This window comes from Sciurus vulgaris (assembly GCF_902686455.1).
Source record: "Sciurus vulgaris genome assembly, chromosome: 3".
NCBI classification, from domain to species: Eukaryota; Metazoa; Chordata; class Mammalia; order Rodentia; family Sciuridae; genus Sciurus; species Sciurus vulgaris.
The window spans coordinates 5,913,308-5,927,994 of record NC_136463.1 but is presented as its reverse complement, the minus strand read 5'-3'; the positions used below and the strand labels follow the sequence as shown (position 1 = coordinate 5,927,994).

Genomic DNA, 14,687 nt, shown 5'->3' with positions numbered 1-14,687 from the left:
CTTAGCAAACCAGAGTTATCCTAATTTCATTCTAACACTCTGCTCATCGTTTCTTTCCTCTCTCCCTCTGATCCACTCACTAACCTCTTCAGATGCTGGACCTACTCAGAAACCTTCAGGGCCTCTTTGGTCTGGCCTTCTTGCTCTCTCCCTGTTGGCCCCGGATTCCTCTCCTGGGTGGTCTGACGTTTCTTCCCTCATCTTCCTCAGGCCTTCTGCTGCTTCGTCCAGGAGTACTGCCTCTCAGTGCACCCTGGTTGTTTGTGTAATTCCTGTTTAGTATTTCAATGTCCAATTTGAGTTTTAGTTCCTTTTTTATAACAGCCCCCTAATAAGCCATATTTGAAATCTCTTTGGGGAAAGACTGTCTTATACTTTGAAAACAGAACCATTCCTTGCACTTCTTTATGCATATGCAGTTGCCTAGTGTCGGTCAGTTTTCTGTTGCTCTAACCAGGTCCTGAGACCATAAGTTTAAAAGGAAGAAAGGTCTATTTTGGCTCAGTTCCAGTCTATGGTCTATGGGCCACGTGGCTTTGGCAGCAGAGTACACCATGGCAGAAGCATGTGGTGGAGGAGGCTGCTCACTTCCTGGCAGCTGGAAAGCAAAGAGACAGGCGGGAGCCAGGGTCACAGTGTCCCCTTTACAGTCATGCCTCCAGTGATCTAGCTTCCTTCCACTAGTCCCTACCTCCTAAAGGTTCTGCCACTTCTTAATGGTGCCATAGGCTGGTGACCAAGCCTTTTATCCGTGAACCACTGAGGGACACTTCAAGTTCAAACTGTAGCCTCCCCAGCACACTGTAGGTACTTGATAATGTTTGCTTCCTTTATTGTCCCTTTTCCCCCTTAGATCCCCCAAATCTTGCACGTGCTAGGCATTTTAGAAGTTGGTTGAGCTTCTTTAGTTCCATCCCAGATTCTCCCTTGCTTTTTGAAAATCACCTCTGTGCAGCAAAATTAAAAAAAAAAAAAAAAATTATTTTTACAGACTACATTTTGATTCATTGTACATAAATGGGATACAACTTTTATTTCGATGGTTATACACAATGTAGATTCACACCATTCATTTAATCATACATATACATAGGGTAATACTGTCTCATTCTACTATCTTTCTGTCCCCCACCTCCTCCCACCCCTTTTTCCTCTACACCATCCAAAGTTCCTTCATTCTTCTCTTCCCCCCGCCACACCCCCATCCTATATTGTCATGCACTTATCAGAGGAAAACCTTCGACCTTTGGTTTTTTGGGCTTGGCCTATTTCACTTAGCATGATATTTTCCAACTTCATGCATTTACCAGCAAATGCCATGATTTTTCTTCTTTTTGGCTGAGTAATATTCCATTGTGTATATACACCACAATTTCTTTATCCATTTGTCAATTGAGGGCATCTAGGTTGGGTTCCACAATCTAGCTACTGTGAATTGAGCTGTGGCAGCACAATTTATACACAGTTGAAGGCACCTATTTAAGTGTACAGTTCACAGAATTTTGACAAATGTACACACAGATGTGAATGCCATCTACAACCCAGAGACAGTGCCAAAGGGTCCTTAGGCACTTTGTAGTCACTCCCTGCCCACTATGGCCTCTGATCTGTATGTAGGTTAGTTTTGCCTGTTCTAAAGTTTGTGTACATGGACTCTTGTGTCTAACTCCTTTCACTCAGCAAATCTTTTTTTTTTTTTTTTTTTTTTTTTTTTGTGGTGCTGGGGATCAAACCCAGGGCCTTATGCTTACAAAGCAAGCACTCTACCAACTGAGCTATATCCCCAGCCCTCAGCAAATCTTTTGGAGATTTATTCATACCATTTTGTATATTAGATTATACTTCATTTTATTGTATTGCAAGGTAGAGTTCCACTACATGGATAGACCACAGTTTATTCATCCATTTCCATTTCCCTATGAATGGATATTTGGTCTGTTTCCAGTTTGGGGCTGTTTTGAATAAAACTGTTAACAACATTTGCATACAGTTCAAGTACGTATGTTTTCATTGCTGGGTCACATACTAATTGTGTATAGCACTTAACTTTAAGGAACTGCCAAACTGTTTTCAAAGTGGTTGCACCGTCTGGCACGGTGACTCATGCCTGTAATTCCAATGACTCTGGAGGGTGAGACAGGAGGATCTCAAGTTTGAGACCAGTCTCAGGAAATTAGTGAGACTCTAGCTCAGAATAAAAATTAAGAAGGGCTGGGGATGTGGCACAATGGTAAAGCACCCCTAAGTTCAATCCCCAATACCAATTTTTTGTACCTACTGTCTACCAGTATCATACTAGGCCCCTTGCCTGTACTATTTTACACAGTTTTTGGAGCATCTTTGTGAAATACATATTGTTGTTTTCATTCTGAGAAAAGGACACACAAGCTCAGAGGGACAAATATGCCGAGATCATCTGGCATTTGATACATGTCAGAGCTGGGATTTGAACCCAGGAACATTTGACTTTGGAGCCTGTGCTTTTTTTTTTTTTTTAACGGTCCAGCAAAACTGACCGTTTAAGGGGACTGTTCCTGGTTTCAGGTCAGACCATTAAGAACAGTCTCTCCCAGAATCTCACGGATGGAATGCTGGGAAAACAGACTGTTAGGAAAATGTCTTGTTCCTGGCTGCCCTCTGCGCTGCCATGGTTCCAGCTGGCTGCAGAGTTACTTCACTCTTGCAGTGTTGGTGGGAGAAGTTAACAGGCACAGTCCCCATTTGGCTCCTGGTGTCTTTCCCTATGTGGCCACTACCTCATCCAGCCTGCTGGGATGGAGTATCTGGGGACCTCAGCCGTCATTGCCTGAATCAGAGTGTGGCCCTGGGGAGGAGGGATTCGGCCTCTCAGGATCTCATTTCAGTTGGCTGCCAGGGACCAGATGTCACTGCCTCGCGAAGCTGCTTCCAGCGTCACGATCTGTTGGACCCTGTGGGGCCGGCTGGGCTTTGAAAGTCCTGGCTGAAAGGAAGGGGTAGGGAGAAACTTGGCAGCGTGGCCAGTGACATCAGCGCTAATGCCATCAGCACTGATGTCGCCTGAGAAATTGGGTGGGATTTTGGAGTGGAGTTGGTGGCTGCAGAAACTGGGCTTCCTGGCTGGCCCTCTGGACACAGCTTCCTTGTTTCCCCGCAGCTCTTTTATGGGTCAGTTCTCCTGTGCCTCTGATTGGTTCCTCTGCCGGAAGCTTGCTGCAAGTCCCAGAAAGAACTGCCTTCAGCAGCAGGTTAGTGCTTCTGCCAAGAGGAGTCACCTGGCACCAAGCTAGATCTCCTAGTGTCACGCTTCACCCAAACATGCCCTGATCCGAGGCCCTGAAAGGCCCTGCTGGGCATGGTGCCACACCTGTGACCCCAGCAACGTGGCGGAGCTGAGGCAGGAGAACTGCAGGTTCAAGACTAGCCTCGGCAACTTAGCCAGACCCTGTCTCAAGATGAAAATGAAACGGGCTGGAGTTGTGGCTCAGTGGAAGGTTGAGGGTCAAGCTTGTGTGGGGCAGGTGCTGGATGAGTGGAGAGGTCAAGCGTCAAGCTAATTTTTTTTTTCTTTTTTTTTTTTTGGTGGTGCTGGGCATCAAACGCAGGGTCTCCTGAATGCTAAACACATGCTCTCACACCCTAACCCCTGGGCTAATCTGATTTTTCCAGACAACTAGTCAGCTTTTGCCAGACTGGTTGTCAGATTGGCCTGCCTGTCCTTGCGGACCTCTGCCTGAGTGCCTGTCAGACACTGCCGTCACCTGCATGAGAAGCTCAGGGGCCTGTAGGCATGTGTGTGCTGGCAAGTGTGGCACACGTTTCCCAGCAAACAGAAAGAGAAGGCGCCTGCTCCTGGTAGCAGCAGCTGTTCCCTCATTGTCGGAGTTGTATCTAGATTCCACATGAGCCCCTCATGTGGCGTCCCCTCTTGAGTCCTTCCCTCCTGGCCTCAGAGAGTGGAAATTGTCCAAAACTGCTTGGAGCTGCTGTACAGCAGCTACTACTAGCTGCTGTAGTAGGACAGGGCTGATGGGGCCCTGGTGGTCAGTGGGACTAGTCCTTTCCTCTGTACCACCCTGTGGCTTTGATGAGACTTGTGTTACATAGTAGTCACCTAGTCCTACAACCTGACCTACATGGTTTCTTTCTTCTTTTTCCCCAGATGCTGCGACTGGGACAGACTCTGGGGTTTGTCCATGCTGGCGAGGAGTCCTCCTTCCAGGTGTGACTGCCTTCATCTGGGCATGCCTACAGTACCCTGGGCCCATGGACCTGAAGGAGAAGCATCTGGTGGGCCCTGCTCTGTTGCCCTGTGGCTGTTGTTGGGGTGCCTCTGTTGGCCTCCCCACCTGGGTTTGCTGGGAAGTCCTCATTTAGGGGCTTTATAGTGAAAGGAGAGAGGGGTCATGGCTCTGAGGCTTGAGAGCTGTGACCATGACCGCTCTGAGATGGCAGCAGTGCTTGGCGGGATGAAGAGTGAAGGGCAGACCAGTTAACACAACTGCACAGCAGTGGGGTTTCTGATTTGGGTTGGCCCCAAGCCCGTTTTCCACTCCTTGCCCAGAGGTGTATGATTTAGTTTGTTTGCTCTTTGCTATGCTATGCCCCAACCTGCTGAGCCATGTTGAGGACTGTTGGGCACCCTGTCTGTGGTTAGGGATCAGCTCCCCATCAGACTCCAAACACAGCTGCTTAATCAGCTGGGGTGGGGTAGCTGGGAGGCGGGAGAAGGGAGCAGCCAGGCGGTCCAGGCTGTCTGTAAGATCAGCCCAGTCTCCAGGTGCACCATCTTTGAATGGAGGTGTAGATTCGTCAATCAGAATACTCCTCTCCCAGGGCTGGGAATGTAGCTTAATGGTAGAGTGTTTGCCTAACCTGTCTGAAGCCCTGGGTTCAATCCTTGGTACCATAAAGAGAAGAATAAACAGAATCTTCCTTTCCCATGACAAAGACTGCCCTAGAGGAAGTCCTGTGTCTCTTGCCTGGCTCCTGCCCACCCTCCTAATATAGGTGTCCTCTCTGTCTCTGCTCACTAGCCTCCATCTACGTGGTGCTAAAAACTGGCGCACCTACTAAGATCTTAAGGCATGCACATTCTGCTCCTGCCCATCAGTGTCCTTCCTTGCCTTGGCTGTTCCTCTAGTTAGGCTGAATGCTTCACAGTTTGGACACAGACACCATGTGGAGATCATGCCCTCTGAAGTGACCTTGTCCTCTTTCCTAGCAGAATCCTTCTACCCTTTCTTCCAGACCCAGTGTAGACCTCATCCTTTGCACATTCGTCCCTCTTCCCCTCATGAGGCCCCTGCCTTCAGTATTCATGGTACCTTTCCCATCGTGTTCGTTACACTCTATGGATGTCATCTCTTTCTTCTGCTGTATCTTACTTTCCCTGGGTCTCAGCACACAGCCTGGCATGTAGCAAGGGCTTAGCAAATATTTGTTAACTTAAGAGCTTGGGGTGGTGTGGAGAAGGGAACTGTGGGTTCACTCCCCAGGCTTTTGGCAGCACTTGGCTGACTGCTGCCTGTTCAGCTCAGGCTTCTTGTGCCTCTGGACCAGTTATGCATCAGGCTCATGGACTTGAACAAGGTTCAGCTTCTTGTTTGCAGCCACCTCTGGCTGCCCTGCAGGTCCATCCCAGCAGTGATTGGCACTGAGGGAAGGTCACACCCTGACTCCTAGCCAGGGTGCAAGATTGCTGCAGATGCTGTGCACTGCTCAGCTCCAGGGAGCGCCCCTGGAGACTCTGATGTCAGGTAAATGATGGTCCTCTCAGTGGGGCTCAGTGCCCCCCAGAGGACAGTATTTTCCTCTGGTTCCAGCTTATTGCCGAAACACCAGTGCCCGGTGTATAGAGGAAACAAAGTTGAGGGGCTGGCTTTGAGGGAGAAGCCATTTTTCCTAGGGGATTTCTGTGTCCTCTTGCTCCATAGATGAGCCATGAATTAGAAAACCTCATGACCAGCAGCAGCAGACTGTTGGGATGCTGACTTTAGATTGGTAAAGCGCTAGGTGCTGGGGAGGTGGCCTCTGGCTTGCAGAGGCTTATTGTCTAATTGAGTAATCAATAGCACAGGTGATTCAGTTAGGACCTGACAGGTTTTCTACCTACGCGAGTACCTTTCAAGTTGTGTACTGGAGTTTTAAAGATGATCCATAGCCCAGGGCAGTCAGAAAGCATCTTGGAGAGGTAGGATTGGAAGGAGTTGGCACGATCAGCTGGTAGTCAGGTGGTCTATAGGTGCCGGGCTCAGCCCAGGGTCAGTTGGTAGTTGCTGGGTGATTTTTGGCGCCCTGCCCCTCCTTCAGACCTACCAGTTCTCAGTCTCCTCCTCAAGCCCATGGTGGGTGTGCTGCAGCAGCGACAGCGGTGCAGGCCTCCCCTTTCCCGTGGCTGAGGTGCGCAGTGCGGGAAGTGGAGGAGAGGGAGAGGCTGCAGTGGGGCCTGCATAACACCTGCTGTAGCCCCTGTGCTGTCCCCTCTAGGGCTTGCCACAGAGAAGGGCGAGCATTGGCTGACTTGTGGTTCCCCCGAGCGGTGGCTCCAGGAGCAAGGGACAGGGAAACAGGAGTCTTTCTTCTTGACTGTGGCCCATGGTCCTCACAGTGGCTGGCACGGAAGCTGACCCCGCCCACCTTGCTTTCCTGCCCTACATGGAGACTTCCTGCCCTTAACCTCTGGACTGCCCAGCCCCTCCTTTCTGTCCCCATTCAGCTCTCTGTTTGGCAGGGGCCCCGCAGGGAGCCATGCTAGCTCATGAAGGGGGAGGGGAGAGGCCAGCTCGTGCAGCTCTTTCCTCCCTGGAGCTCTAGGAGACAGGGCCCTGGAGGAATGCAGTCAGCCTCCAGCCTGCCCTCCAGCTAGGGGACCTGTTAAGCTGTCTCCTCTCCCTGGGGTGTTGTGGCCCCAATCTAAGGATGGCAGAGAAGTGTCTCAGCCCCTCCCGTGCCTCAGCTGCTCCTTCACCCAGGGGCCTGTGCTGAGAGCTTCCTTTATGTCAGGGTTGGTTCCAGCACCATATTTCTGGAGCCCCCACTCTCTCAGGCCCTGCTTGATGCTCTGGGAGGTGCTGAAGTGGGAGCCCCTGCTAAATGGCCTCCTCTTCTGTCCAGGAGATGAGGGCCTGGGGTACCCAGGCAGCCCTAGTCCTAGCAGCTTTTGACTGGTGTGTCAATGCCTCCGAGCTTCTCCCCATTGATTAGCTGATAGGAAGGTGTTGGAATGCCTCCTTTTGGCTGGCTCTGCCTCCTGCTGCTGGAGTCTTCCTTCTACCAGCGCCTTGGCCCTCTGCTTAGCCCTCCTGGGCGGCTGCTGGAGCCTTCTCAATGGCCAGCCCTCACCCTCTGTACAGGAGGCGCTGGTGCTAATGATGCACAAGTCCTCTTCACTCTTTGCTGCAGCTCTGTGGAAGAGCTGCTGTTACCAGCAGGGAGCCTCTGAGTGGTCTGGGGAGCTCTCCGCGAATGTTCTCACTCACGATAGAGCTCCTAACCTTGTCCAGCGACAGGGACAGAGACAGGTAGTCTGGGAAAGAAAGCTGGTATTTATATACCCCAGGGTTCTCCTGGATATCAGCTGTTCCCCTCAAGGCCCCAGGCCCTTGGCAGCTTTTCTTTCTGTCTGTCTACCCGACCCTCTGTCTGTCTGTCTATTATCTGCCTGCACATCTTTCCTCTGCGTACCCTGCAGGGTGGGGTCCTCCCCTGAAGAACAGGCCAAGCTCCTGGACAGCTGGCAGAGCATCGGACAAACTTTCTTCTCAGCCCTCCTTTCCCCTCCCTCCTTCCACTCTTTCTCCCTCCCTCCCAGGGCTGCTGTTGCAGCCTGCCGCCACCTCCTCCTCCTCCTCCCTCCTCCCTGAATCTGCAGCGTGACTGGAAATAGGCTGAATTAATCAGCAGATTGAAGCTCTGCTCCGCTCTGCTGCGCCTGATTCTCTGCAGCACTGGCTCCTCGCTCACGCCTGCACCAGCCCTCTGCCCTCTTCTTGCTCTCTGTTCTGCCTCTCCTTCTCTTGGAAGGCAGCTAACGCTCTGCCCCATGCTCTTTAAGCAGGCAGAGCTGTGGATGCCCCATCGGGGCAAGCACAGCACAGTGAGTATTACCAGCTTGGCTCCTCTTTTTTCTCGCCCATAACCTGTTCCCTGTTTAGTGAGGGAGTCTGGGTTAGTGGTTGCCAAAGGAGTCCTGGAGCTACAGAATGGGAGGAAGCTAGAAGGAGCATTAGTAACCAGGACCTTGGGAGGAGATTGGGCATGAGATCCAGAATGCCAGCATGTCAGGTGCCTAAGTCAGCCAGAGCCCCAGACTGGGACCCGGCCTCCCAGGGGGCATCCTGCCAAGGGATACCAGGAGCAGGTCTCAATGCACAGGTGGCCTGCATGTCAGTCCTTCTTGGGGCCAGGGAAGGGGATTTTTTTTTTTTTTTTTTTTTTTTTTTTTTTTTGCTGGACTACATGTTTGACAGTCCGGAGCCATCAGGGCAAAGATGATTTCTTCCTGGGTTTTGGTGGCTTGCAGGAGGTGGGGGAGATAGGTGAAAAGTGTTAAGGTCTGGTGAGTGGAGGAGCGAGAAGAGGAGGAAGCAGCTCTGTTCTGCCTTTGATTTTCCCAGTTGCAAGCAAGTCCAGCTGTGTCTGGCCAAACTCAGAATCAAGGGTACTGACCAGCTCTGCCTCAGTGACCTAGACATTGCATGGAGTCCAGCTATGGGCCCCATCTCTGCCTGCACTAACAAGGTTGTGACTGGGGACCCAGAGAAGGGGCCCCAGCCCGTTGTAACTGGTGGTTATCTTTGTCGAGGCCTCAGGTCAATGTCTAAATTTATAACCTGCCTACTGGAGCCTGGAGTCTTGATTCTGTTGCTCCTGAAACACATGGAGTAGGAAGGAAAACAGATGATGAGCCGAGAGGACTTTGGAGGGACTTCGCAAGGATAGGGGCTGGGGGCTGGGAGCTTCTGACTATGTCACCTGAGAAACCTGGCCGAGGTGGGTGCAGGAGAGCGCAGAGGTGTCAGTTCTTAGAAGGCTTGTTAGACTGACTGATGCTCAGCTTTGCATCTTGATAGTCAGTCTTGCTCAGTCAGCCGATTCCTGTGGTTATGATTTGGTGGACAGAGTTCTTTCACCCACCTGAGGCTCCCCCAAATCCCTACACTCTGACAGCAGTCCTCCTGGACAGCAGAACAGAGAGAACGAGGCCAGCTTGTGGTAGGGCGCCAGTCTCTCCTGAGTTGGGACTTCCTTCCAACCTTGAGTTATTCTGTCTGATGCTCCAGTTGAATCTGAGAACTAACAGTGCCATGGGCTGGGTCTACATGAAAAGCTTTAGTTTCCTCCCATCCTGGTCCCTCTGGGATAGAGAGATTGCTCTTGGCCCCAGGAACATCTCGAGGTGCCTGCAGTGGGGTAGGGTGGGAATTTTTTAGCATCTGGGAATCAGGGTTACTTTCGAAACCTTGGGGTACTTATGACTGGGTCAGATTTTTCATTACCCTTACTGGCCCCAGTAGGCAAGAAAAGCAGACCTCAGACTGTATTGACTTAGGTTCTTATTTCTCATATAACAGGAACTTGCTGCAGTCCTCCCCAGAGTTCCCTGGCACATGGGTTACCCCACCTAACTCCATGCGGGAAGGGCCATTATTAATCTCCTTCAGGAAGTGTGACAATTTTTCCACCAAGCTCCTTAACTCTGGGTCTTCTGTCGTGTGGGGAAAAGCTGAGAGGCACGATGAGGGAAAGCAGTGACTTGACTCCTAGCTTGGGCCCTCCTGCCACAGAGGGGTGAGCTGCACAGGCTTGGCAGTTGAATCAGCTCAGTTAAGGCAGTGGAAGGCAGGCGGGCTCAGGAGGCCAAGTCCTCGCCACAGGGCCAGCCTGTGCGGGCAGGCGCTTCCTTCGGGTGGCGTGTAATTACAGAATGGCTTATTTGCCTTCTGTTGCGCTGTCTTTAATCCCCAGTCCTGGAGTTTGGTGCCCTTGGCCAGACACAACATGTGGGGGCAGATGCATGCAGACAACTCTGCAGGCAGCCTGGCCTAGGAGCATCTGCCACCCTCCAGTCCACGCCTCCCTACCTGGAGAGCATCAGGGTACTTGGGATGGGAAGAGGGCAAGAGAACAGCTGGGCAGATCAGGAGATCCTGGAAATGGGCCTACCTGGAAGGAGGAACAGATGTCAGGACAGCCATTTGCAGCTCAGGGGAGTCAGTATCCTTGAGTGGCCTAGTCCTGTAGGCCTGGCTAGTGGAGAGACTCCTCCCTGGCTCTCTGGCTGCCCTGCTGAGCTTTTTCTCTGCCCTGCTGGAAACTCTTCCTTCCTGGGCATGTGGTCCTTGCTCCAGGATGAGCAGTGTCCCAGGTGGTCCTGCAGCCCTGTGTGACCTGCCCACCGTTCCTTTCTTTCCCCCTCACAGTCCCCCTCCCTTGGGGCGTGCAGCCCTTACTTCTGCCGACCAGCCCCTTCCTGCCTCCTGCATATTTTCTCACTTGGTCATTTCTGGAGGTGTGGCCAGTACATCCACCCTGTCCATCCTGGGGACTCTATCATCTTGCTGTAGAGGGGAATCCCTGAAGCCTAGTCCTAGGAGGAAGGGACAGTGTGAGGGAAGGTGCTAGGGGCCAGGGCGTCTTACCAGGCCCCAGGTCCTCTTCTTCCCTTTTGGGAAGGAACAGGCATTGCTGTACTGGCCCAGCCCTGTACATGTGATAAGGCCCGTTGGCTCCTCTTCCCTTGTGTCTTCCTCCCTTAAGAGACCCCTGAGGGCCTTTTTCCTTCCATGTCAGGGCCTCTAGGAGGTTGCTGAACAGATCTTGGCCTCACCTGTGCATTGATTTGTCCTGGACCTGGCCTCCTGGGAGGCTTAGGATCCTGCAGAAGGAGGTGGGTGCTCTGGAGCACAGTGTTTACCCCTGCCCAAAGGCCATTTCTTCCTGAACTGAAATACCAGTTTATCCCCTCTGGGAAGAAGCAGCTCTGTCTCCATGATCTACCAAAGCCCCTGTGGAGTGGGATTAGGTGAAATTTAGGCAAGGGAGCCTCTTAGAAGCCCTGGTGCAGGGCCCGCTCAGCTGAGACAGCTGGGAGTCGACAGTGGGAGCGCCAATCAGGTGCCTCCTGTGAGCCAGGAGCATGGTACCGGGATGCTGCCTGTTAGGCCAGCCGCCCCTTGATGTGGAGGAGTGTGCCCTATGAGGGCTTGGGCCACGTTGCCAAGGAAGGGTGCCCGTGGAACTGGGCAGGAAAGAGGAAGTACAGAAGGCTGGCCAATAAGCCAGATGGCTCCTGGGTCATGGAAGGGCAGGGGGAGGCAGGGACTCAAAACAGCCTGGGCAGCCCCGCCCCAAGTCTCTGTCCTGATGCCTCTAGTCTAGGGATTCACTGCTCTTGCTTAGGAACTTCTGATGGAAACACACATGAAGGCTCTTTGGGTCCCAGGGAGAGACACACTGTTCAGGCACTGCCTTTCCTGGGGCCAGTCTTTGTCTTAGAACCCTATAGCCAGAGACCTGTGTAGCCAATTCAGCCTGGCAGTGGCTTCGCCCACAGAGGTTTCTGTTTAGTAGGTCCAGGGTGGGCACGTTTTTAAAAGCCTCAGGTACTGCTGCTGTGGATTTCAGGTGGACAGATTCTGCCTGTGGTGTCACTGGAATCAGCGATGCTGCTTGTGCACTCATTGATTCACACATTCAGGCAGCAGATGGTCACTGAGTTTGTATGTGCCATCTTCCGCAGTTTGGTAGGAAGGCATGTTCAGAGGGGGGAATTCAGAACCTGTCAAGGAATTTGCAGTCTAGTGGGAGAGCCAGACAGGTCACTGTATAATCACAGTTCTGTCAGACAGGCTGAGAGCCAGGCTGCCTTGGTGCCATCAGAAATTGAAGTACAATTTCCCTTTGGGAAAAAGTCTCAGAGGAGATGACATTTGAACTGTCTTGAAGAAGCAAGAATCATCTGGGGTCACAAGTGTGTCCTTGGCCAGAAAGTACATAAAAGTGTTTGCCTGTGTTCTGGAGAGTCGAGGCCTGCAGAAGGAACAACTGGGTGGGATTGGGGGTAGGGGCTGGGAGGTCATAGTCCCCAAGAGACTCAAAGAGTAGGCACAGGGATCTGGATTGGGATTTTAAAGGTAGAGGGGGGCAGTCGATGAGGCACACGCTTGCCCTGACTGGGATATGGCAGTGGGTTTGGAAAAGGTAGAGACATGGGGTGGGAAGGGCAGGCTGAATGGAGGGAGGGGAAGGTCAGAGTCTGTGATATCTTAGAGGCCACTGGGTAGGCAGTAGTATGGGTGGATAGGAGAGGGCTGGGGTACGAGTTCAAGGTTTTGGATATACTGACTCTGCACCCTGTGAACAGCTGTGAGGCAGGTCCGTAGATGGATCTACACTGAGGGTTAAATGCAGGGGTTGTAGGCACACTGGTGGCAGGCAAGTCCATGACTGTGACTGAGGATGCCCTGGAAATACACAAGAGTTGGCAAGCCGCCCAGGATGGTCTGTGGTGTGGACACAGGGAAAAGAACAACCAGTATCCAAGGATGGGGAAATAGGGACAGGCAGGTGTCAACAAGGAGTGACTTAGCTGTGAGGGCTCTCGGGACATGTCTGGTCCTCATGTTCTCTAGGACCAGCTTGGTCTGCTGCATTCCAGTCAGCCGTGGTGACAGGAGCATGGTAGAATCTCCACACTGTTGTGGAGGCTGGCCACCCTGGGGATGGCTGGCTATTTTTTTCCCTGAGATTATGTCCTGCCTAATGTTGAGTGTTGCAAGACCCTCTCTTACAAAATAGTGCTACTAGAAGTGGTAGGTTTTTTTCTTCATGCTATTCCTAGGCACAATGAAAAACTGGCATCTCTAGTTTAGTTCTCCCCCATTAAAAATATATATTTTCTGGCTATGAAATCTAAAAGACTGGCATCCTGATATAAACTGGGAGGTGGACACCAAGAACATTCTTAGTGGGGCAGGGAGACCACACGTGGCCGTGGGTTGAGGATCCAGGAAAAAGTGAGTTAGAAAACACTGACTAGGGCCCCGCGAGGTGGCGCATACCAGTAATCCCAACAACTCTGGAGGCTGAGGCAGGAGGACCGCAAGTTCGAGGCGGAAGTTCAGGAACTTAGATCCTGTCTCAAAATAAAAAAAAGTGGTAGAGCCCCCTGGGTTTGATGCTTGTTACCAACCAAGCAAAACAAAACAGCAAACGTTGAGTAGAGGAAGTTTTTGTTTTGTTTTTGTCTTGTTTCGTTTTGCTAGCCAGGCTTTAAAGAGTAGAAACCTGTGCTCCTGAACATTTTAAAATTTGGTGGCAATTTGGCTATGGTTACACCTTGAGGGGCAAGAGCTGATAGAGGAAAGGAAGTGAGGGTCAGGAGGAGGAGGGATAGTGAGAGGGGACAAGTCCATCTGGGCAGGGAGCAGGGGCCTTGGAGGTGCTGAGTGCCTCCTGTTTTCTGACAGGGCGAGCCCCCCGTGGCCCTGGGCCTCTCCACATGGAAGGCCCTGAGTGTCCTGAAGGAGCAGCTGGAGGCTGTGTTGGAGGGACACCTCAAAGAGCGGGAAGAAATACCTAACATGGAAAGGTGAAGCTTCTTCACGGGTGACTCAGATCCTGGGCGGGATAACAGATAAGGTGGCGGGAGCCCGTCTCGGGGTCCTGATGCACCCTGACCGCCTGGCATCAGCGGGGAGGAGACCACCCAACAGAGGCCTCATGAAAAATCAGAAGTGCTGATTGCGGGGGGGTCCCTCTCAGCCCTGTCCTGACGCCACTTGCTGTAGGAGCTGACTGAGGTCAAGTGAGTCAGACCAAGGTGGCCTTGGGGACCACAGGGGCTGGGCAGGGAGAAGCAGTCAGATTGCAGCTGGGTGGCCACTCATGCCCAGCCGCTGTGGCTCCCTAGGAGACCTGGAGAAGCAGCTTCCTGCACCACAGTAACCGCTGCTCCTGCTTCCACTGGCCGGGCGCCTCACTTATGCTGCTGGCTGTGCTGTTGCTGTTGAGCTGCTGTGGGGGCCAGCCGGCCGGGAGGTAAGTAGGGGCCCAGAGACCTCTACACCTGTCCCTCTCCACCCCCTAGCATGCCCAGGGCTCCGAGGGGACTGTCACTCTTCCACTGCTCCTATAGAATCTCCTTGGTCTCTTAACTGGGGCCAGAGGCTTCACTGGAATCAAGAACCACATGAGACCTTCTTTCCAGAAAGGACTGGGTGGAAAGGGGCATCTTGGGCTCTGGGGGTGTCTGGGGGGCCCTTACTGGAAATACACTGTACCCTCTGCATCCTCGACACCAGCCACGGAGTGGAGCTGGTGAAACGCCTCTGCGCTATTTCTGCTGCTGCTTCTCAATCTGGTCCTCATTGGCGGCAAAGATCGGCTGAAGCGCAGAGAGGTGGAGCGCAGGCTTCGGGGGATCATCGACCAAATTCAAGGTGAAGCCAGGAGTCAGCCATGTCATTGGGAAAGATACCCCAGGATGTGTCCAAGCCTAAGAGCTCTCCTAGGGTGGACTGTTGTCAGCTTCCTAGGAGCTGCCATCTCTGGAGTTAGAGGATGCCCCACCCTCTCTTTTGCAGGGAGGTGAGGGTCCTGGGAGCTGTGGGCCCCCAGGCAGTGCCCTTGGCAGTCTGGAAGCTGAGGTGGTACCCTGGGTTTACAGGCTTGTTAACATTGGGGGACTGACAGAAAAGACCCTA

The 14,687-nt window shown here is 52.4% G+C and overlaps 1 protein-coding gene across 1 annotated transcript in view; it reads left to right on the top strand.

Moving 5' to 3' along the window:
- Positions 1–4,154: 4,154 nt before the first annotated feature.
- The window catches only part of TMEM94 (transmembrane protein 94), a 22,993-nt gene continuing 12,460 nt past the window's right edge, over positions 4,155–14,687 (top strand). Inside the window, 6 exon segments of the mRNA XM_079135379.1 lie at positions 4,155–4,269; positions 13,452–13,550; positions 13,552–13,572; positions 13,895–14,022; positions 14,286–14,304; positions 14,306–14,423. Coding sequence (XP_078991505.1) covers positions 4,246–4,269; positions 13,452–13,550; positions 13,552–13,572; positions 13,895–14,022; positions 14,286–14,304; positions 14,306–14,423 — 409 coding nt within the window. The 5' untranslated portion in view covers positions 4,155–4,245.